Source organism: Colossoma macropomum, unplaced genomic scaffold (assembly GCF_904425465.1).
Source record: "Colossoma macropomum unplaced genomic scaffold, Colossoma_macropomum, whole genome shotgun sequence".
NCBI lineage: Eukaryota > Metazoa > Chordata > Actinopteri > Characiformes > Serrasalmidae > Colossoma > Colossoma macropomum.
In genome coordinates this window covers 31,590,677-31,615,683 of record NW_023494804.1, presented here as the reverse complement: position 1 = coordinate 31,615,683, position 25,007 = coordinate 31,590,677, and the positions used below count along the sequence as shown (strand labels likewise).

The 25,007-nt window shown below is 40.7% G+C and overlaps 1 protein-coding gene across 5 annotated transcripts in view; it reads right to left on the bottom strand.

Annotated features, from left to right (window-relative positions):
- Nucleotides 1-25,007, bottom strand: part of trim3b (tripartite motif containing 3b) — an 81,628-nt gene that overhangs the window by 21,620 nt on the left and 35,001 nt on the right. For 3 of the 5 annotated variants that reach the window (XM_036594580.1, XM_036594581.1, XM_036594579.1), the window contains 3 exons: nucleotides 10,379-10,560; nucleotides 3,196-3,436; nucleotides 87-238 (listed from right to left, as the gene is read on the bottom strand). In XM_036594580.1, coding sequence (XP_036450473.1) covers nucleotides 87-238; nucleotides 3,196-3,436; nucleotides 10,379-10,524 — 539 coding nt within the window. In that variant the 5' untranslated portion in view covers nucleotides 10,525-10,560. Of the gene's footprint in view, nucleotides 1-86; nucleotides 239-3,195; nucleotides 3,437-10,378; nucleotides 10,561-18,828; nucleotides 19,024-25,007 lie in introns of those variants that run through there. The other 2 variants (XM_036594578.1, XM_036594577.1) reach the window with 2 other exon arrangements.

Sequence of the window (25,007 nt, the reverse complement as noted above, 5' to 3'; positions counted from 1 at the left end):
AATACATTCAGTTTTGGGTTATTAGTTTAAACAGATTGTTTTTGTTCTTTTGCTGTAATTTAGGTGCCGGTGGTAAAGGGTGGTACCTGTTGCGGATGGCGTCTAGCTGGTTCTTCAGTGCTGCTTTGTGTTGCTCCAGAACGTCTCTCAGCGGGACAGTCACATGCTCTCGGTGCTCGCCCTCCGTGCAGTCCAAACACATGGCCGTTTCACACGACTCGCAGTAAAACTCCATCACCTGCAGAGGGCATCAGTGAGCATCTCTACTGTACAATATACACTGAGCAGCCACTACATTACATATACCTCCTTGTTTCTACGCTCACTGTCCATTTTATCAGCTCCACTTACTATATAGGTGCACTTTATAGTTCTACAGTTACAGACTGTAGTCCATCTGTTTCTCTGATACTTTGTTAGCCCCCTTTTACCCTGTTCTTCAGTGGTCAGGACCCCCATGGACCCTCACAGAGCAGGTACTATTTGGGTGGTGGATCATTCTCAGCACTGCAGTAACACTGACGTGGTGGTGGTGTGTTAGTGTGTGTTGCGCTGGTCTGAGTGGATCAGACACAGCAGTGCTGCTGGAGTTTTTTTAAACACCTCAGTGTCACTGCTGGACTGAGAATAGTCCACCAACCAAAAATATCCAGCCGACAGCGTCCTGTGACCACTGATGAAGGACTAGAGGATGACCAACACACACTGTGCAGCAGCAGATGAGCTATCGTCTCTGACTTTACATCTACAAGGTGGACTGACAAGGTAGGAGTGTCTAGAGTGGACAGTGAGTAGGTACAGCTGATAAAATGGACAGTGAGTGTAGATGTAAGTAGGTGTACCTAATGAAGTGGCTGGTCGGTGTAATGTCAAAGTGATTCAAAGACCACTGAACAACATGTACCAGTTATCCCAGCAGTGGGGACACAACAGCTGTTTATGGAGCACTGGGAGAACACCCACACCCTTGTAGCTGAGATGGTATATAAGGGGCTTATCTAGATGTGATGTTTGGGGCAAATATAGGATTTTCACTTCCACAACATTTCCTTTGCTGGTTGGGAAAAGTAAGAGGATTATAACAATGCCCTGATGCGCTGCGTGATGCTTGTGTCCGGGTAGAGCTCTTTTCATGCTTTGCAGTCTGGGATGAGGGGCAGTTAAGTCTGCCCAGCGTCCAGTGTTTTCATTGCTTAGGTTTTGAGAAACTATCAACCTTGGCCTTTGCTAATTTAGTATTGTTCCAAGCATCAGTTCTTTCACTGTCTAGGCCTGTGGTCAAGACAACAGGTACACTTCAGTTTCAAAAGTATAGGCCTTCTGATGATCAGTGTATTGTTTATTACATGTTATAAACATTTTATGTTAAATGTTTGTAATTGTGGCTGTTTTCATGCAATTTTAACCACGTATTTACAATTAGTTATCAAATATTTCTCCAGTTAGACAAACTGAAATCTATATACAGTCCTGGGCAGAAGTCACTGACCACTTTCATCTATTTAACCCCCTACATGGCCAGATTTTTATTACTCACTTCTATCCTAGGGTTTCGGTCATGTGATTTTTCTGTTGTGGTCGCCATATTTGGGACCGAATTTCTGGCTTCACTGCTCCACACGAACGTAACTAGAGATGGAAGATGGCTAAAATTACTCAGCTTACTTTGGAAGAGATAAACTAAAATAGGCTGCGATTCTTATAAGGTTTCTCCTGAACTCCTGATCCCACTTAAACTGGAAGAAAAGCTACCAAATTTGTGTTTTCCTGATATATTAATCTCACACTCAGCCCCTCTCCCTATTCTGGAGTCTCTCAGAGCATTTAAAAGCACTGAAGCCCACCGGCTCTTCACGTCAGGGTGGGTAAAGGATCCCATGGTGTTCATAAAGAGGAGAAAACACTGTCATCATAGGAGGGAAACGACATCAGCTAATTAACACAGATGTGATCAATGCCAGCCTTTAGATAACTTTAGCTGATGTTAACAGCCGAGAGATGAACAGTCGCCCCCTAACGGAGCTGCAGACCGCCAGTATAACTTTACTCTCTGTTTCTGATTTAAATGACGTTTGAATGGAGAAACATAAGCGTTAAATATCAGACTGAATGTCGTGGGTCGGAAAACGACGTCGTGTTTCGACAGACGTGATTCTGTAAGTTTGCTGGTTCAGTTAGTTCAGAGTTCAGCTCCAGTCCTGAAACCGCTGCACTGCATAACTGTGGTTTCCTGGTTAAAATCCCTGATATTATTAGCTAATTAATTCCTTCTTGAGCTGAACGAGGTGAACAGCAGAGAGAAACACTGAACTGTACAGTGCAGCGGCTCCAAGCCTGGAGTTAAACACTGAATTAAAGGTCTGTGTGTCTCTCGTCTCTCGGCTTCTGTCGCGTCTTGTAGGTGAATTATTAACAAAGCACAGCAAATTGAAGGTGTCGTGCAGTGCAGTCAGTCCCTGATTCGATCTTTAGAATGGCGGTGACTATACAGTGTGACGTCACACAAGAATAACCTATGAATAACTCCAGTTAACTCAGTTTCCATTGAAGTCCCTGTAGTTATGTGTAAAGTCTGGGATTTTAATGGGGTTAGTTTTCTGGTCAAAACGGCCATTAAATACATGATACACTTAATTTTTCAACATTATATGCATTTTCTGCTTCTAATGATCCAAATAATCCCAAATACTTTAAACACTAGCAGGTCTGTCGTTGATAACCCCCATCAGGATATAACTGCGATACTTAAGACACACGAAACAGCCAGGTGTAAATGGTCACAGTGCTTTTATAAGTCTATACTGCTAATGTTTATAAGCCAAAATCATTATTGACTGACCAAATATTGTTTAGGGCTACTATAACTGCTTTCTGGCTGAGGCTAAAGTTTCAGCATCAAAGCTCTCAAGAGGGGTTGGTCAGCTTGTCATGGTAACATCTTAAATAAGTGTTTGTTTAAAATTTCAATGTTTCTTTGATCAGATTCCAAGAGCCAGATGTCCAGACGTCAGAACCAAACTGCCCCACCCTACCGTGTAGGTTCTCGTTCACTACTGGAATCAAGACCACTGAATTCTCCAGCAACAGCACAAACAATGTGCTGATTATTTAAAACTATCACTCCCTAATCTCTCCAGTTTTCAGAGTTTTACCAAGTTTCTTTCATGATCAGCTCTAAATTGGTAAGAAGCTTACTTTGCCCTCGTGATTTGGGCAGGAGAGAGGTTTCCCAGCGGCCGCGGCACTGACCGACTCCAGCACGCTGCAGGCCTCGGGACGGGAGCACTCTGGGTCTCTCTGCAGCACCTCCATCAGATTAGTGATAAAGAAGTTGTTCTGCAGCGCCGCCACACCCTTTTCGGGCAGGATGGAGGTCTGTCGGCACACCGGGCAGGACAGGGTCAGCGACTGGGGTGGGATGTAGTTCTGTAAGCACCTGAAGCAGAAGAAAAAGAACAGTTAAGATGAGATTAAAGGAACTGTCCAGCATTTTTTCAACTTGCTGCATCTGCAGTGCAGTGAATACGTCAAAATCAAAAGGAATTCCTTATTATTAAAGGAATAGGCCAACATTTTTTAACTTAACCTTCATCTGCTGCATCTGTAACATAGGGTCAATTACCATAGACAATAATTTCGATGCCTTAAAGGAGAACAGAAAGCCAGATGACCCGAAACACACCTATATGTGGGAAAGAAGCCAATGGTGCTGTAAGCACTCCTTTAAGAGGCTGAAGATGTAGAAAGTACCAAATTAGTAGAGGGTGAAGTGTACAAGATAGGGGTGGGCAGATCGATCCAAATGTCGATACCATTGATACCAACGTTGGTATTGGTATCGGATCGATACTAGGGTGATGGGATCGATACTTCTCTCCTCTACGTTCAGTCGCGGCTCTCTTTCGCATCTTGCATGCATACTTTGCTCCTCCTCCCCTCCCCTGCTGTTTTGTTGTCGTGCTGTCACGTGACTCAGCAGCGCTAAGTTCACACACCTGTAGGCTGTGGTGATTGAGAGCATAGCAGAGAGAAAGAGGAGCATCGTGTGGAGATATTTTATGGCTGTAAATTAAAGCCTTGCAAACTGTGATGTGTGTAAGAAGGCTATTCTCTGCTGTGGCAACACCACCAACTTATACAAACATATGAAAAAACATGAAAAACAGAACTCCGAGCTGCAAAAGACACAGAGAGAGGAGGAGGGAAACCCCTCAGACAGACCTAGACCTCCAACACAGAGTCAGAGGACACTGGCAGAGTCCTTTCAGAGATTATCCAGGTAGCTTATATAGTGGTATATTATATTATTGTTTCTGAACAAAAACCTCTGAAAAAGAATTTAAGTTTTAAAACATTCGTTCTCCAGTAATAATTTTGTACTCTTTGTTTATTTTACCAAAGCCAGAAAAGTGCAATGAAAGAGAGAAATTAAGTTTTTCTTATTATTTAATTGTTTCTGAACAAAAAGCACAGGCTGAAGGAAAGAAAAATGTAAGTTTTAGAACATTCATTGTTGTACAGTAGTAATTTCGTGCAGAATTAATGTTTGCAAATTAAGTTCATTACAGTAAGAAAGGATAAGAAAACATTTTTTATTTGCCTAAAAAAAAAAACTTTGCTGTCCTGGGTTTAAACACACACCTGATTAACTAATTAACAGTGGAAAGCAAAAATCACTTAGTGGTCATGAAAATGTATTCAGATTTAGCATAATGATGATAGATTCACCTCATAGATCACGACACACTGCTCTCCCCTACATGAAAGTACATAATCTGCTTTTATAAGTAAAAAGTATCGCTATCAGTATCGGCGATACTGGCCCTGTATTTACTTGGTATCGGATCAATACCAAATTCTGCAGTATCGTACAGCACTAGTATGAGAGTCTAAAAGTAGAAGTGGATTGGGAAAAAGTCAGAAAGAGAGAGAGTCAGTGAAAGAAAGAGAGAGAGAGAGAGAGAGAGAGAGAGAGAGATGGAGGGTGGACGAGGGCAAGAGATTAAATTCATTCAACACTCTGAATTCTGGGTCTGTCAAAACATGGAGAGGCGCAGTAGCTCAACACAGCCCATGGACAAAAACTGCTGCGGCCAAAACACTAAGAGCCAGTGGGGGTGTAACAGCCTTGCTGTGCTGTCAAACTGCACTGTGTACTCAAAGGGAAAGGACCCCTGGCAAGGAGAGACCACTCATGCCACTTCCTGTCATTGTGTCACTACATTTTCCACTATACTCCTAGGTGCTCGCCCTCAACGAGGGAAGCTTGTTTGTTTGCGTTATTCCAAAGAAATGGGACAGGCTAGCATGACTGGACTGGACTGCGGCAGTAAACTTGAACCCTCCCCTTTAGATTTCAGATACAACTCTATTATTTCCTTCTAATGAGTCATATGACTCCCCGGGCATGACTCAAAATAGAGCACAGGGACAGTGGGCACACTCACACGATTTCATGTGAGCTGACCCAAACCAAACCACCAGAGTCCACTCTGCCGTGATCTGACATCAAACAGCAGTGGATCATTAGCTATGTTGCCGCAGTCATAATTAGTCCAGCTAGAAAAGAAATGTCTTTTTTAATAAAGGCTAGTAGCAGCCCTGTAGCTTATTCGGCAGTTTTAGATCAACTCTGCACACGACCAAAACAAAGCACACATATTTTAACGTTCCTTCAAATGAAAATGAAAAGGAACCGGAGAAGATGATGATTATGATGAACAATCGAGTTAAACCATGATCATCTGAGCAGCATTCTCCTTTTGAACCAAATACTCTAAACCACATTTGTCAAACACAAGACCTTTTACAATGCCCTGTCCTACAATCCCCAGCATGCACTGCAATGTAATGTGTGTTCTCACTCCCTCCCCAACAGCAATCTATGGTAGGGCTGAGCGATTAATCGGTTTTATATCGAAATCGCAATTTTAAAGAGTGCAATTTTCAAATCGCAAGAGCTGCAACTTTTATCATAGTCTCATAGTCTATTTTCAACTACACTCTTAAAAAAGATGGTTCTTCAAGGGTTCTTTAGTAAAGAAAATAGTTCTATATAGAACCGTGAACACCTCAAAGAACAATTTGCATGATTAAATGGTTCCTCGCATCATGAAAGGGTTCTTCAGACTGATGGAGAATGTGCTCTAGATAGAATGTTTTTGAAAAAGGTTCTATATAACATCCAAAAGCGTTCTTCTATTGTTTCGGTATCAAGCTGGTAACAATAGCAGAACCCTTTTGGGTGCTATATAGAACCATATACAACACAATCAGAAGAACCATTTCACAATGCAAAAACCATTTAATCAGGCCAAGAGTTTCTTTTTCTTTACTAAAGAACCCTTAAAGAACCATCTTTTTAAGTGTGAATGTTGATACGTTGCGAGGTTTATGTAGGGAAATTTAACCTAATCACACGGAGCTCGTGAACTGCTTTTAGAAGAATTCGACGAATCAGAAGCAACCAAACAACTGTGTGCTGTGACATCACAACCGCAAATAACTGGGAGGCTGGTGCTCCGTGTTAAGAGTTCAAGCCTCAAGCCAAAAATGTGTACGCTGGTCTCCTTAGTCAAAAAAAGACTCAACATCAGTTTATAGTAAACATTTGCAGTTTAAATCATAATCGCAATATTGGGCAGAAAAATCGCAATTATATTTTTTGCCAAAATCGTTCAGCCCTAATCTATGGGACAGCGGTTACACCTCAATTCTACCACATCTGTCATAACACCAAACATACAAGCTGCATTTCAGCTGCAGTTCCACCAATTTAAACACTTAGTTCAGCTTAGAAATCCTAAGAATAAATGAACTTGCAGCAAAAAAAAAAAAAGTTAATATTTCAAGTTTTATGTGATATTTCAAGGTCTACTTTGCTGTTGATGTTTTGCCTCATTTGGAATAAACAATGGCCAGTTTGGGTTTTAGCAAGATAAAAATGAAAATGATGGTCCACTGGTTTGTTGGGATTCTTAATACGACCCTTTTAGTGGTTGGGTTTGACACGGCTGCTCTAAACTAACATTTTCTGGAACTACTGAAAATGATCTTGAATATTCTACACCATTAAGAAATGACGTTTCATTTTCATAATTGTAGATACTATTTTTTTTATTTGTTTTGCTTTTGAATAAACCATTGAAATACTTTTAAATAATCACATTTAAATAATTATTTCATAGCAAACTGCATTAAAATGCTGATTCTACCCAAACCGGGGACTCTGATCTGGCTCTGAAGTGCAGTGAGAGGTGGCAGAGAGCAGAAACGGTGTCATTTTAACTGTTGCCCTAAAATAAAAACGTGCGAAAGGTTTCTAAGCCATGGAACACACACTAGAACCATGACGGCTTTAATGGCCAGTGCAGTCTGAATGATTTTCCTACAGTTCATGTAGGGTAGGTAGCGTTTCAGAGCAGCAGGAAACTTATCTGGTCTGAACCTGGAGTTAAAACTGATACAGTCGCCTGGAACTGAGAACCTCACAAGCTGTGCCAAATCACAAGGGGTCCGCACTGAGTCCGGAGAGCAGAGCTGCAGCTGTGTGCTTCTGGTGAGGAGCAAGAATCTGGATTGATAAACATCTCTTTCCACACAGAAGAGCCTGGGCTCATAACAGCAGTAAGCATGCCTGTTACTCAAATGGCTTTTCCATTTTTTAATATTTTAATTAGCGGATTTATCTATAAAACTTAAAAAGATGGTTCTTCAAGGGTTCTTTAGTAACGACAATGGTTCTGTATAGAACCATAAACACTCAAAGAAGCACTTCATGCTTAAATTCTAGGTTCTTTGCATGGTGAAACTGTTCTTCAGATTGTATATAGCACCAAAAAGGGTTCTTCTATTGTTAAAAACATATCATAACAATAGAAGAGCCATTTGGTGCTACACAGCACCATTTTCAAAAAGGTTATATCTAGAACCATGTACAATATATTCTTCATCAATCTGAAGAACGATTTCACCATGCGAAGAACCATTAAGCATGCAATGGTTCTATATGGAACTCATTTTTAAGAGTGTGGTCCTAATCCAAACCTAACCTGTAGCATGAGAATAACGTTAGAGCACAAAAAACTGTTTCTATGAAAAATATTGGTGAAAAATAAAGAAAAAAGAAAGAAATCAATAAGAAAGAAAATAATAACAGGGTTCAAAACAACACAGACTTCTTGGTGGCTCCACCTCAAATTTAATAATTAAAAATGATTACGAACAGTTTCTGTTGTTTGTGTGGGTTTAAGAAATGTGATCACTTAGTTCGGATGGAAGGATTTATATGACTCTATTCAACAACTTTAGTTTTCAATTAAATTATGTGATGTTGTTCAGTTGTGTAGTTGTTTATATATTGTCTTCGTTTTATTTTCGATTTGTGTGTTTTCCAAAAATGTATGACACCGTCCTGCCTTCCCCTCCCGCTTACCTTTCCCCTCCCTTGCTGTAAAACATGATGAAAAATGCAATTAAAAGTTGATCACAAAAAAAGAAATGTGATCACTGAGAAAACTCAACAACCGATTTATATCAGTCAGTAACTACTGTTAAACTACGATATGGTAAAAATGCACAATGCAAATGATATGCAAATCATTTGAACCCTATATTTACGTGAAACACATTTTAAAGAAGTTAGGACGGGGGCAACAAAACACTGGTCCAGTTGTGTAATGCTAAAAAAAAACAACACCTGGTGGAACATCTTACAACTAATTAGGTGAACTGGCAACAGGACAGCGACATAACTGAGCGTAAAAAGAGTCTTCCAGAAGTAAAGATGGGGAGGAGTTCACCACTCTGAGAAAGACAAGAATAACGTAAAACAGCAAAGAACTTGGGGATTCCATCATCTACGGTACATAATATCATTAAAAGATTTAGAGAATCTGGAGAAATCTCTGTATGCAAGGGACAAGGCTGAAAACTGGATGGCTGTGATCTTCGGGCCCTCAGGCAGCACTGCATTAAATACAGATATGATTCTGTAGTAGAAATCGCTGCATGAGCTCAGGAACAGTCCCAAAAAACACTGACTGTGAACACAGTTCGTTGCTGCATCCACAAATGCAAGTTAAAACTCCACCCTACAAAGATGAAACCATATATAAACAGGCTCCAGAAACTCTGCCACCTTCTCTGGGCCTGAGCTCATTTAAGATGGACTGAGACGAAGTGGAGAAGTGTTCTGTGGTCTGACGAATCAACTGAGCTCTGTGCTCAAGAGAAGATGGAGCATCTAGCTTGTTATCAGCGCACAGGTCAAAAGCCAGCATCTGCGATGGTATGTGGGTGCATTAGTGCACATCTGTGAGGGCATCAGTAATGCTGAGCAATATATTCAGGTTTTGGAGCAACATGTGCTGCCATCTAGATGATGCCTTTTTAGGGAAGGCCTTGCTTATTTCAGCAAGACCGTGTCAAACCACAATCTGCATGTATTACAACAGCATTGCTCCATATTAAAAGAGTCCGGGTGCTAAACTGGCCTGCCTGCAGCCCTGACCTGTCACCACTGAAAACATCTGGAGCAAAATGAAATGAAAAATATAACAAAGCAGCTGTTGAGCGGCTGAAATCCTACGTTAAGCTAGCACAGGAAAACATTTCACTTTCTAAACTACAGCAGTGTCTCCTCAGTTCCCAAACACTTACAGAGTGCTGTTAAAAGAAGAGCTGATGAAACACAGTGGTAAACAGGCCCCCGTCCCAACTTTTTAGCAACATGTTGCTGGCATCAAATTCAAAATGGGCAAATAAAACAATAAAATATCTCAGTTTCAACATTTCAAATGTTGTCTTTGTACTATTTTCAATTAAATATAGGGTTAAATGACTTTGCACATTGCTGCATTCTGTTTTTATATATATTTTGCACAGTCTGACAACATTTTTGAAAAGGAGATTATATTAAAACTATGAATCCTAATTTTTTATTCAATATTTTACACACTGTGCTGCTCTAAATCCAATTCAACAGGACTAATTATGCTCGCTTTGTAATGAAACATGCAGTTGGTCAGTGCTCTTTAAGCACTATGTCCATGATATGCTCAGAAAAACACACTGTGATGAAATTTATCAAAATAACGTCATACTGCCCAGACCTAGTTTCAGCTTTGGAAGGTTAACTATGGCCTGGAAGTGCTACTTTTAATGAAGATACAGACAATAATGTGTCAGTGTGTGGCTACATAAATAACATGACACAACAGGTACTTCAGAATTATCTACACTATAGAGTTATAGGGGGCCCATCAGTTGAGCCCTGGAAGTGTGAGCATCCTTTTAAATTGACCAGGCAATATTTACAGGTTTAAAGATCGTCTCACAGAGTGTGAATCAGTGTACAGAGAAAGTGAGGAAGCCGTACCGTTCGCAGAAGGTGTGCAGGCAGGGCAGGACTTTGGGGTTGTGGTAGTGATCGAGGCAGATGCTGCAGACCAGGAACTGTTTGTCTATTTGCCGCACCACTGGACTTGTGCTGCCCGTCTCTCGCTTCGCCATGGTGACAGACATCCACGGAGGGGGCCAGGGGCCACGACACACCTTAACCTATAAACACACACACACAAAGAGACACAGGGAGAGAGGAGTATGGTTAATGGCCCATAGAATTAACAATACTCTCTGAACAATATGGGTTTTCACCCCTGAAAACCTGGGGAAGGACTTACTGCTTGGCAGGAACCATGTGATCCACTGTAAGTTTAAATCATATCAAAATCACCTTAATAGTTCAGAGCAGTTTGTTTTCCCTGTATGTTCAATTAGACCACACACATTCTATTTAATGCGGTTTAGTCACCATTAATGGACATACAAATGTCACAATGCAGCCTCCTACTTGACAGGCACCTTTGTAGTGAGCCAGTATAATGGACTACTATCATCATCATCAGCATCATCAGCATCATCATCATCTTTAACTGCTTAATCCAGGGTCATGTTAGCAGTTGGGAGAGCAGAGAATCCCAGACGACTCTGTCCCCCACACCTTGCTCCAGCTCGTTCCGGGGGACCCCAAGCCGCACCCTGGCCAACTTGGAGATATAATCCCTCCAGCGGATCCTAGGACGACCCGGGGTCTCATCCCAGTGGGCTGTGCCTGGTAAACCCCCACCAGGAGGCGTCCAGGGGACAACCTGATCAGATGCCCGAACCACCTCAACTGGCTCCTCTCAATGCGGAGGAGTAGTCGCTCTACTCTGAGCTCCTCCCGGATGACCGAGCTCCTCACCCTATCAAGTAGAGTGAAGCCCACCACCCTGCGAAGAAACTCATTTCCGCCACTGGAATCTGCGACCTCATTCTTTCGGTCATTACCCAAAGCTCAGGACCAAAGTCAAAGTTTATTTATACAGCGCTTTTTACAACAGGTGTTGTCACAACGGAGCTTTACAGAAAAATCTGGGTCCGAGCCCCCATGAGTGTCGCCAATGGTGACAGTGGCAAGGAAAAACTCCCTAAGAGCAACAGGAAGAAACCTTGAGAGGAACCAAGACTTAAAAGGGGAACCCATCCTCCTCTGGTCAACACCGGATAGCAAACAGCGTTAGAATAAAATATTAGAATACAAAATGGGGAAAAACAGGTGGAGCAAAGATTAATTAGATAGTTTGAGTTTATGCAGCAGCAGCAGGAGGGTCAGTTCATGCAGGTGAGGTTTGCACAGCTTTGTACAGTGTGAAGCTCCATGGTGTTAAAAAACAGTGCAGATCAGCCAACGGAGATGGAGCTCTGGGTCCGACCACAGGTGAGGGCTGAGATGTAGACCGGCCGGTAAACAGAGAGCTTTGCCGTATGGCTCAGCTCCCTCTTCACCACTACAGTCCGGTACAGTGACCCCATCACTGCTGCCGCCTGTCCCAGCCTGTGGCCGATCTCACCATCTCTCTTCCCATCACTCGAGAACAAGACCCCGAGATACTTAAACATAATGGATGATTAGTGTGACGTTATTCCATGATTCCATGAGTGTGCACGACAGTTGGCGTTTGCACAATAAAGCAACAAAAACTAAGCTTTTCAGTTGAAAACTGACTGTATTTACTTTTCTAAGATTTGAAGTCAACCTGAAATCACAACTGACAATTTTTACCCTGTTAATTCACGATTCATCATATAAAATAAGAACAAAATACTTGTTTTTCTGAAATCTTCTATCAAAGTCTAATGACACTAATGACACTTCTAAAATGTTTCAGTTTTAATTACATCACCATGAACCAGCAGGCAAAGTAATATTAACAAATAATATCATGTTTTACCTCCCCTCAAAAAATGCTCAGCTAGCTTAGAGCTTATTTAGCTTTTTTATCATATCGTACTAAACATCGTAGGGCTGAACGATTTTGGCGAAATATCTAATTGCGATTTTTCTGTCCAATATTGCGATTATGATTTAAACTGCGAATGTTTTCTATAAACTGATGTCTGAGTCTATTTTTGACTAAGAAGACCAGCGTATACGTTTCTGTCTTGAGGCTTGAACTCTTAACACGGAGCACCAGCCTCCCAGTTATTTGCGGTTGTGATGTCACAGCACACAGTTGTTTGGTTGCTTCTGATTCGTCGAATTCTTCTTAAAGCAGTTCACGAGCTCCGTGTGATTAGGTTAAATTTCCCTACTTAAACCTCACAACATATCATTCACACTTAAAAAGATGGTTCTTTAAGAGTTCTTTAGTAAGGAAAATGGTTCTATGGAACTATGAACCCTCAAGAAACCCTTGGCCTGATTAAATGTTTTTTTGCATTGTGAAACGGTTCTTCTGATTGTGTTGTATATGGTTCTATATAGCACCCAAAAGGGTTCTGCTACTGTTACTAGCTTGACACCGAAACAATAGAAGAACCCTTCTGGGTGCTATACAGAACGCTTTTCAAAAAGATTCTATATGGAACCATCTACAGCACATTCTCCATCAGTCTGACGAACGCTTTCACGATACGAGGAACCATTTAATCATGCAAAGTGTTCTTTGAGGTGTTCACTGTTCTGTATAGAACCATTTTCTTTACTAAAGAACCATTAAAGAACCATCCTTTTTTAAGAGTGTCGTTGAAAATAGACTATAAGACTATGATAAAAATTGCAGCTCTTGCGATTTGAAAATTGCGCTCTTTAAAATTGCAATTTCGATATAAAACCGATTAATCGCTCAGCCCTGATCCATCATACGGTCAGAATGAGATAGAAGTTCCAGTTCACCCACCCTAGTCTTTCCACACAACCTCGTCTCTAATATAACCAACGGTTGTAGACTTGTGTCCTTTGCTCCATTCCTTATGTCTTCACTGTCTCAGAGTGCAGCTCTGATTTCGCTCGCCTTCTTTCGCTCTCGCACACCAGTTTCCACTCAGGCTTTGGTTTATGTTACGATAAACACCGAGCGCCTCCATAAACTAAGCTGAAGAGACTGAAAGAACGGGATCAGATAACGGAGCGCTTTATGAGCAGGGACAAAGATGGACCAACCCACATCTGAATCTTTTCAACCTCACTGTCACTCCCTGAGCTAAAAAACAAACAGGGAATTAAACTTGGAAGAACACCATATGCGGAGTTGGAGGCAGTGACTTTGAGGACACATGACTGTTCAGCGCTCAGAGGCACCATTATTCATTATTATATCTAATCCACAACTCCACTCAGGCCTCTCAGCAGAGGCCGAGTCTTAGAAGAAGTTCAGAAGTTGCAGTTTTCACCAGCAATAACAAAAGCAGATTATAATTTTATATTAATTATCTCTCTCAAGGAAAATAAAAAGATATTTTATGATGCTTTGAATTTCACTGAAATGGTGTACTCAGTAAAAAACAGTAGAAAGGCAGACTTGAACCTGTTCAGTATGTAAATCAAATGTAAATGTAATATATTTAAGCAGTAGATCATGAGAGGGAGTGTGTTATCGCGAAATAACATCACGGCTGTGATTTGGTCGCCGTAGATCATCACAGCCGTGATGTTATTGGTGATAACACACTCCTCGAGTGTTCTATTGCTTTTATACAACAGTTAAATAAATAAAGTAATAAATTAATAAACTGGGCCGTGAACGCGGCGATTAATATGTTTTAATGTTCGCAGTTCCTTCACCAAATTATAGTTCCTTAACGAGCAGCTTGTTGATACGTCAGAGTAACGAGCTCCGCCCACTCACTGCACAGTCTGCTGTAAGCCTCGCCTTTTGAAGTACAGACTGAGCCATAAAACTGCTGCAATATCAGGTTTAGCTCAGTTTTGTCAGATCAATATTAATGTTGTTTTGTTCCAGCCAGTCTGTAAAGCATCTTACAGCCCATTTAGTTTGGCGAATGGTGTTGGGTTCATTTCTGGCTGATTCCAGGTTGTTTAGGTTCTTCTGTCACAGCTGCCGACTGAAAAGCTGCTCAGTGGTGACGACAGTTTGGGAATTTAGTGTCGTCTCATCTTCAGAGTCTGACCAAATCGGCTGTCGGTCAAATGTGATCTTAAAAGTGTCCATTTTCTGTTTGTGGCAAAGTAAGAAGTAAAAACGTTCAAATGGCTTGAGCGTCTCCTACAACTGTCAAAGTCATTGCTTAGCAACGGCGTCTCAGCAGAGTGATAGTGTTTGTGAAAAACCCGTTTTAGAACGCTTCACAACCAATCAGCTTGCGTGGCCAGAACTAACTGTTGTATGATATGTAACTATGTCGCTGATTATGTTATTAAATCGGAATAGTATAGCATTAATAACTCTAAAAAACTGAGAAATAACTGAGAAAATAACTCGGAAACTGAAAAATACCAATTTGCCAAATTACCAACTGACCTTCAATGGCCGATGAAGCTGTATTTAAAAACACTTGTGTGAAAATCAGAGTTCTAGATGATAAATTAGTTTTCATCAACCAGGTAATTTGAACACAATATCCTTGATATGCTTCCATGTTACCTACGGTAACCCCAAAATGTATTTAGACACTTTAACCACTGGTAAACTTTAATGTTTACCAATTCTTTAAAGCTTAAATCTTCTTTAATCCTAGTTCTTTGGGTTACGTCAGAAAATGTTTAACAATGATCTTTATTTCAGACAAAAAACATTTTCAGCACATTAGACTGAGGGTGGACTTGTGTGGAGAAAGCCTGGAGAAGAATTCCGACCAGACAGCACTGCAGGTTCTGTAGAGCACAGAGGTTAAAGCCTGGGGCTCTTCGTCTTACAGTGGCGTCAGTGAACTTCACACAATCAAACACCACATCTATGACCACAAGTTGTTTGGGGGGTTGCCAGAAGAAAGCCTCTTCTGTCAGGGACCAACAAACTCAGCTCCTAAGCCACCAAACATTACTGGAACTTTCAGTGGGACTGTGTTCTGTGGTCAGATGATCCAAAATAGAGGTTTTTGGCAACAAACACCAGAGGTGAGTTTGGCGTGGACACAGCCATGCAGAAAAGCATTCCCTCGGTGAAGTATGGTGGTGGACCTGGGCCCTTTATTCGGACATATGGTATAACAGACTCCATCAAATACCAGCAGAAATAGAATTAAAACTGACGGCCTCAGCCAGGAAGCTTTAAGATCCATGGGCCATAGTTTGGATCTTCCAGCAGGACAATGATCCAAAGCCTCAAAATCAACACAAAAATGTTTCACTGACCACAGAATTAAGGTTTGGCCTTGGCCACCCCCAGCCCCCTGACCTAAACCCCTTTGAAAACTGCTGAAGAGGAGAGTCAACAGTGTGGACCTCGGAATCTGAAGGATCTGGAGAGATTATGTACAGAGGAATGGTCTCATATCCTGTTCTCCAGTGTCATTAAGTATTGTAGGAGAAGATTCAGAGCTATTATCTTTGCTGCACAAAGTACAGGGGGATTCACTTGAAAGAGGCCCTGAATATTCTGTAATAACTCTCTCTAGGACGAAGCAATCTGAACTAAACAATGTGCAATGAGCTCCTCAGTAAATGGAGCTACGAACAAGCCAGGATGCCCCGCATCAGACTGATGAGGTAGGCGCCGGACAGTCGTCGCAACGTTTAACCTCTTTAATGCTTGCAGATATGTTCAGGAACATGGAGCGCTGCGTCGAACTGTGTCTAGCAGAAAACGGAGATCACTTCCAGCATCGCATGTAATGCAATCGATTACACATATATCAACAGAATATTCGGGGCCTCTTTCGAGTGAATCGCTCTGTATTGAATGGGTGCCAATAATCATGGCACACACACATTTGAGAAAAATATTTATTTTCTGATAAGATTTAGTTTTTATAATCATTGTATTTCAAAAAAAAGTTTAGATTTCTGTTAATATTTTGAATGAAAGATCAATAAAGACTGTTCAATTACAGCCCATGTTGCTCCTGTTTATCAGGGGTGCCAATATTTATGCAGGACACTGTATGTGTGTTTTAATATAGCACAGAAATAGCCCGCTACCTACTCTCTGGATTTCTGTTCTTTCTTTTCCCGTGTGGTTGGTGTATCTTTCAAGAAGCGCCCCAACAGAGTGAAGCTGTATTTACGTAGGTAAACACCATCTGGTTTGTCCAACCGTCCAATGAGCAACTGAACGCAGCCTTCGTTGGCCTGATGAGTTCGCAGTGGAGTGAACTATGAGTAAGTGATAGACTCAAACCTCACACTCTCTCCGTCTCTCTGTCTCACACATTCCTGGAGCTCAAACTTAACCTAATTTAGCCGAACCCCCCTGTCCAAGCCCCCCTTCACTTAGACAAGAGCTTGGCTGTAGCGCTGGAGGGGTGTGAAGGTTAGACTCATGCGTGCAGATGCATTTCTAGCGTGACCGAAAGCCGGCAGGTGATGTCTGCTTCCTGCTACTGACACACACAGGAGAAAAGGATTATACTGCTTCACAAAAACGTAGTGGAGTACAATCTATTACAATCTATTACCCACAGCAGAGAATAACGAAGGTGAAATGTTAGATACATTTCTAACGCAGTGTTCAGAGATATTGACGGAAGATCTACATTTACAGCATTTGGCAGAAAATTTCATCATTGTTTACACAGGTAGGCGAAGGTATTGTTAGGAGTCTTGCCCAAGGACTCTTATTGGTATAGTGTAGGGTGCTTACCCAGGCAGGAGATTGAACCCCAGTCTACAGCGTAGAAGGCAGAGGTGTTACTACACTATACCAACCACAGATCTCTACTGATCTCACTCTCCACAAGACCTGAGACAAATGAAGCATCTATGTTTGGCCAATATATGTCACTGTTGTTGGAAGAAAACTTCGTATCTCCAAAATGGTAACTTTATAGGAGAAGGAAAAAACCTACTTTACTTTTAATGTAAGTCAATGGAACCAGAATTTTTTCAAAGTCATTTTTGGAAATTTACATACAAAGTAAAGGCCAACAAGTATTTTCAAATTATGTCAAATGTCAAAAATAGAGATATGAGGTTTTCTTCCGACAACAGCGATATGGAGATGGTGTTATAATCATGATAAATTACGTCACATGAGTATGGTCAGCACTTCTAGTGCACTGAAGAATATATATATGATAAAAAGATGCATTTAGCCCAATTGGCCTATTGATGCTCTGTTTACAAATGGATTATATCATATCACAGAGGTCACTAACAGGCGGACCGCGGACCGAGTCCGGACCCAGAGAATTATTTGATTTCGACAAGGTGGTCCTATTTCAATCAGCGTAACTTTTCTAGCCTTTACGGTAGCTTTAGCGGCCCAGGAGACTCACAGACCAATCGCATGCGTTGTACATATCACACGTGACGCTACTCAGCCAATCAGATCTGTGCATTACGATGAGCACTGAGACTCGAGTGAGTGTCACACACACAGGGGAGGGACGAGGCGAGAAACAGCAGTCAGATAGGAAAGTGAGTCAAAGGGAAGTTATTTCACATGACGTTCTCTAAAAAGAGAAAACAGACAATAAATGTTGTTGAAATATGACTGAATTGTACTTTATTTGATTTGACATTCAGTTGCTGACTGTATAAGATGCTGATATACCTACTAGGCTACTTCAGTAAACAGTATATGGCACTGAATCATGATGCAAGTTAGACATTATGATGTTCTGGACCTTTGCTTGGGGGAATTCTGTGACTGGACCTTACTGAATTTTAATTTAAGACCCCTGATCTAAGCGGATCTCCATGCATGCGCGTCATTTTGGATCGGATTACTTGTAGTGAGCATGTAAACAAAGATTTTCCATCAGATTGTTGAGTAGAGTGAGAATAAACACCTCAGTCTTAATCTATAGTCGGAATGTATTCAATCAGATTGGCAAAAATCTTTGCATGTAAACACAGCCAGTGTGCGGGCGAAACTCCTTCTACTTAATTTTATTCTTTAATAGCAAATTAATCATCAGCTAAAACTGAAACATGGTTAGGTCAGTTACAGAGAGCCTGTAAAAAACAACCAGAGTATAGTAACTGCATAAACCATGTAGTAGAAAACAGCTGATTGGAGGTCGACCTACATCAACAATATATTAGATATAAATATAATTATAAATAAATATAATTTATTTGTACCATTTTTTTTAATTGTTCTTTGTTCCAATCTGTTCACAAAGCTCAGAAGAAAAAAAAAACGTAATATTGTGATAACGTTGTGATTGTGTTTCATGGGAACATTTTCAAGTATCGCAGCATTATAATTTTGCCATATCGCCCTCCCTTATTTAGAGCCTCACTGATGGGGCAGCAGATCCATCAGCGTTAGGATGAGCTGCTGTTTGGAGCATTACAAACTTTCTCAGTGGGTCACAGGCAGATTTATTATTTAAACCCCACTCTCTTCCTCTCCCATTCACATTTACACGCACACAAACCTCCGCCGGCACATCTGTCACAGCGTGGTACGAAGAAGGCCCTAAATCCATGAGTCCAGCAGGCCGGTCAGTCGGTTCACTGGCCCCTTCTCCCACTCAGTGTGTTTGGATTGGTGTCTGGGACTCCCCAGTCACCGGCGCTATTAATACAACCACACATTCGGACACCGATACCTATGTGGGATTCAGATGTTGCCTCATGAACACAGACGCACGAGTGGTGATATGAGCTCCTCAAATGGTACAGCTGATATCTATCCCACTCCTTTCCTCTCTCAATATCAGTCTCTTCTGATGCGATGATGCAGGGGGCCTAAAATAAGACCGTGCACTCACTACATGGGGCTTAGACGGGGTCAGACACCCCAGCAGATGGTTAGGATTCATGGGATGCCGAGTGGAGAGACACAGGACATGGATATTGCCATGAGCAGGTTTCTACATTAGGCACTGGGAAGAGGTTTAAGAAGTCAATATACTACACATACAGAATGGTCAGTATCTATGAAGTAGAACTTCATATGTGCAAAAAGCATAAAAAAGTCAGGACAGCATTTGAGGTCTTTCTCGTTGCAGCCCTGGAAACAGTTAGACCAGAAGCATCCAGTTCTAGTCCTGGAGGGTCTTAGTCCAGCATATTTTGGTGATTTCTCTGTTCAGAACACTCAGTTAGTTGCCAGTGTTAATAGATGTGCCTTAGCAAGGAAATCATCAAACTATGAACCAGACTTCAAGTAATCCCTGAGCTAGGCAACCTGAACAGGGCTTCAATATCTTTCAATCTGAAATAAGTAGGTTAAATTTAGTTAAACCTCAGGTAAAGTGGGAGGAATAAGCTTCATGCTGTGTTGCCTAAAGCCAATCAAATGTAACCACAATGAATAATTACCAGACGAGTGCCTGTTATTCAGTACCAGGCATCATCGCTGTGGGTTTGGCCACAAACTGAAATCTGACAGATTTTAACAAGCACATTGGGCCTCATTCACCAACCGTCTGAAAGAAGGAATTTCTTCTTAAAACACTTTTATGGGCTCAAAAGAGAAGTTTTTAAAAACTTGGTTACCTTTTATAACATACTTTGAGGGTTTATAAACATCTGATTGAAGGGACCCCTGATCTATTTCTTTATAATCCATCATATGATTTCTAAGCGATACTTAACACCAGCTACTGCCCTGGTATCAGGGCTATAGTTTGAGGGTTGAGGCTGGACTGGCTCAGGCCCCTCCAGAGTAACTATTAAAAACAATGTGCCTGATCTAGAAATGAATTACTAAAATTATTATAAATATGGTTTGGTATTATTTCATGAAGATTCTGTTTTCTTATTTAGGATTTGTTTTAGGTAAGAACAGAATCTACACACACTCAAGAGCACAAAGGTGAGAACAGTTCTGCGCTTTAAGAACACGTCATGAATCTGACGTAGACTTTTTCTTAGGACCTTAGCAAGAACATATGGTAACACTTTTTTAACATGTTATAATACATTCATAAGGCATTATAAACATGGTTATAAATATTTATAAAAGAAGAATTACTCTGAACTACACTTTATAGCCATGTTTATTATACATTATGAATTGTTAATATAATGCATTATAAATAGTGTTAATAACATGTTATAATTTCAGTGCCAAAGAAGTCAGTCCCAGCTTGGAGAGCGTAAAGTAAAGACAAATACCAAGCTAACGGTGGTGAACATTACCTTTCCCACACTGGGTAAAACACTGATGGCAGCTCTAGTTTAAACTCTGACATTTGAAGCCTGTAATGAGCTTTATTGTGAATGTTTTAGTGTTTCAGTAAATCCTTCAGTAAATACTTCAACTTGAAGCCTCACTCTGAACACTGGAGGAGGCTTTAGTACAGTACGCTTCACTTTACTTAGAGCAGACAAATACGACTTATGAGCTCTTATAATTTGTTATGAACAGTACTTATAATGTATTATGTTAACAATTCATAATGCATAATAAACATGTCTATAACGTATAATGCATTTTTATAAATATTTATAGCTATGTTTATAATGTCTTATGAATGCATTATAACATGTTATGAATGTGTTTATAGATGCTTACAAAGGTGACATTCATATATATATATATATATATATATATATATATATATTCTGTTTTAAAACAGAACAGTAAAATAAAAGCCTGGAGACGAGACGGGGTGTGTGGAGTCAGTACAGCTTAGAACATATCATTTCAGTGGATTATGGTTCAGTTATGTTCCCTGACTAAAGGTACTGAGATGAACCCTTGAGGGTCCCACCCCAATGGTAAGAGGGGCACTGACCCAGTGACAGTTAAGTACCTTTATTTCTGAGAGCGTGTGTCTGTATAACAACTTAAAACAAATGTAAAACATTAGTACCATTTATCACACTTGAGAGCTAACATGTCATGGCCACAACAACATGTCACAGGTATTAATGTATTTAAGCCAGGATATATCAGGCCTAATTACATATGTATATTGGTAACAACTTTAAGCTAATTGATACAATAATACATTAATCATGGCCTTATTAATGCATCTGTGTGGTGCAGAGCAGTGTGCAGGTATTGAAAGTGAGTAAGTGTAGATCATTCTTTTTAAGATTTGAGGCTTCATGTAAATAAGATGTAGAGTGGAATCGCGCTGCATACAGATCTAATTCAACAGCCTAACGTTATATCTTTTTCACAAAATGGCACCAAAACGGACTCCACAAGAGAGGACAGAGAGGGAAATGACAGTGTAAAGGAAGGCAAAATGTAAATCAGTTGAGATGACAGAATTAAAAGACACAGGACAGAATGAAAGGAATATGGAATAACATAAAGGACAGACTGAGTCAGAGAACAAGCCTCAGCCTCCTAGAGCTTGGAATGTGCCAAAGTCCACTCTTTAAAGGCCCTTGTTTTTTACATTTTTAAGCCAGCCCAGTTCATGATAATATTCTTTCAGCCAAATATGTTTAAATGTTTTGTTGCTGTATTGCCGACAGGTAATTTCAAATACGTTTACTTTAAGTTTAACATACTGTCCCACTTTACCTGAAAAAATGGTGACCCAGTTTCTAATATATCCTAAATAAAACTATATTCACTACAATTTTAGCAGATTTATATGTAAAAGGTTTGTGACAAAAAAAGTATATACACCAATCAGGCATAAATTAATGACCACCTCCTTGTTTCTACGCTCATTGTCCATTTTATCAGCTCCACTTACTGTATAGGTGCACTTTGTAGTTCTACAGTTACAGACTGTAGTCCATCTGTTTCTCTGATACTTTGTTAGCCCCCTTTTACCCTGTTCTTCAGTGGTCAGGACCCCCATGGACCCTCACAGAGCAGGTACTATTTGGGTGGTGGGTCATTCTCAGCACTGCAGTAACACTGACGTGGTGGTGGTGTGTTAGTGTGTGTTGTGCTGGTCTGAGTGGATCAGTCACAGCAGTGCTGCTGCAGTCACCTCAGTGTCACTGCTGGACTGAGAATAGTCCACCAACCAAATATATCCAGCCAACAGTGTCCTGTGGGCAGCGTCCTGTGACCACTGATGAAGGACTAGAGGATGACCAACACAAACTGTGCAGCAGCAGATGAGCTATCGTCTCTGACTTCACATCTACAAGGTGGACTGACAAGGTAGGAGTGTCTAATAGAGTGGACAGTGAGTGGAAACTCCAGCAGCACTGCTGTCTGATCCACTTGTACCAGCGCAACACACACTAACACACCACCACCACGTCAGTGTTACTGCAGTGCTGAGAATGATTCACCACCCAAACAGTACCTGCTCTGTGAGGGTCCATGGGGGTCCTGACCACTGAAGAACAAGGGGGCTAACAAAGTATGGACTACAGTCTGTAACTGTAGAACTACAAAGTGCACCTATATAGTAAGTGGAGCTGATAAAATGGACAATGAGCGTAGAAACAAGGAGGTGGTCAGAATGTTATGCCTGATCGCACCAACAGTGCTGGTGATGGAAACAGCCTGGTACACAGTGTAAGGTGGCAACCAGAAACCAAAGGGAAAATCATACGTCCTGCTGAAATCACCACTTCAAAAGATGTACAGACACAAAACCAGTCCAAAGTGGCTAAACCCACCTGCTTAGAGACGAAACGGCAAGGACAGTCATGACCCTGGTCGTGCCACCGGCTACCGGCCATGACCCAGATGGAAGCAGTGCCAACAACACGAAATGAAAACACTGTGTCATTGTTTGAATAAAGAACAATCGCCACTTGATCAATTCCACATTTTGTCCTGCCCTTCAAACTCATTTCGCACTGTGTGCACAAAACTTGTGTTTGAGTTGATGATTCCATCAAAAATTCAGTACTAAGGACACAGAGAGCCTGACTATATACACCCACACAAACACAAACCCACTGCTTAACCCAGTAATGCTGTACTAGTCACTCTCCAGTCCACACAGACAACATGGAAACTGAGCTGCAATTGGGTCATTCTACAGAAACGTCCACTTTTCTATCTCTCCACAGGAGTCACTGGTGTTACTGATCCTCATTGGTGTTACACATAATAAAGGAAACACCAGAGACATTTTAATGAACAATGCATTTTACAAAATGGCTGCTACAGAGCATCAAACCACATTGTCAGTCATGGAATATCCACTAAAATATGTAATTTAATCCATTTGTATTCTATTTTTTCACAGTTACCTCAGAATAAAGTCGGTCACACCAGTGACGTCAGCTAAAAGCTTCATATGAAATCATGAGCTAAATGAGAAAATCTCTGATAACTGAAAGACACAGTGGACTCACCATGTGCTTTTCTTCATAGATCCTCAGAAAACAGGTAAAAGGAAGTCAAGTGATGTCATCAGTGTGACTTTTATTTCAAAATAAGAGATTTTTTGTTACGCAGTAACACCAGTGACACGACTCCTGGGGAACTTTCATTATATATTTTAGAATATTTGTTTGCCATTTGTTTTCTTTATGTTATTTAAATCATATATTTCACAGTCATGTATAGGTTATAGTTAAAATAGCAGAAAAACATGGTTTTTACCTCAAAATAGGTCACTCACCCTTTACACGAGTGTGAGGACGAGCTCTTCTGTGGTGCTTGGAATTCTATACAATTGATTTAAAAATCAATATTGCTAAATTGAGGCTCAAGGAGGTGTAGTTGTTAAAATAACTTGTTGTTTTATTTTAAAATATAACTAAATTGTAACCCTAAAATGTTTTGAAGCTAGGGACACAAAAATGGACATTTCCATAGAATGACTCAAAAACAGCCTGCTAGTTGAACTAGTGATGTCACGAAAATCAGTGCTTTTATACAATACACACATTTGCCTTTTCCATCTACAGCAGTTTGGCGCTGCTCATTCACACTGAAGTTATAAAGAGTGTTTCAAACTTGACTGCTTTTTGAGCGAGACAAAATACAGGGCAGCTAATGAGAACAAAACCTCGTATCTCCAAAACTGAAACTTTACAGGACCAGGAGAAAATATTCTTAACTTAAACATTCTTAATTTAAGTTAATGCAACAATTTTTTTCCAAGTAATTTTGAAGCATTTCAACTGGTCCGTTCTTCATGACTTTTTACACATCTCAAAAGGTAACTGGAGGTTTCAAATTATGCACAAAAAAAGGAAAAAATGACAAAGTGGAGAAACCAGGGTTTTTGTGCAACAGTAATGATACATCAGTCTTAGATGCCCAGTAACAAAAACAGACTGTGTAATTCTACAGTAGTAGAAAATACACACAGTACAGGTACTTTTTGCCCACCAAGGTACAAGTTATGTACTCTCATTATAAAATACAGTATGATCCTTAAGGTCCAACTGTGCACCTTAAATGGGTTTTAAAGCTCCACTGCATTTATTTTACCAGAGGAAAAGGGGCAGAAATCTACGGAGCCCCACTGGTGACATCCAGTATAAATAAAAATAATGCATGGCCATGACTCAGTAAGGCATGGGAACGAGATCCTAATGTGTGGCCACAACGTAATTGTTTACTAATTATGTGAGACATGATCACATTCCCACGCCTTACTAATTTGTGGGCACGACTTAGATGGATGGATGGATACTTTATTGATCCCGAAGGAAATTTAGCAGCCGGTATCAGTCAAACAACACAGGACAGTTATAATAATAAGGTACAATATAAAAA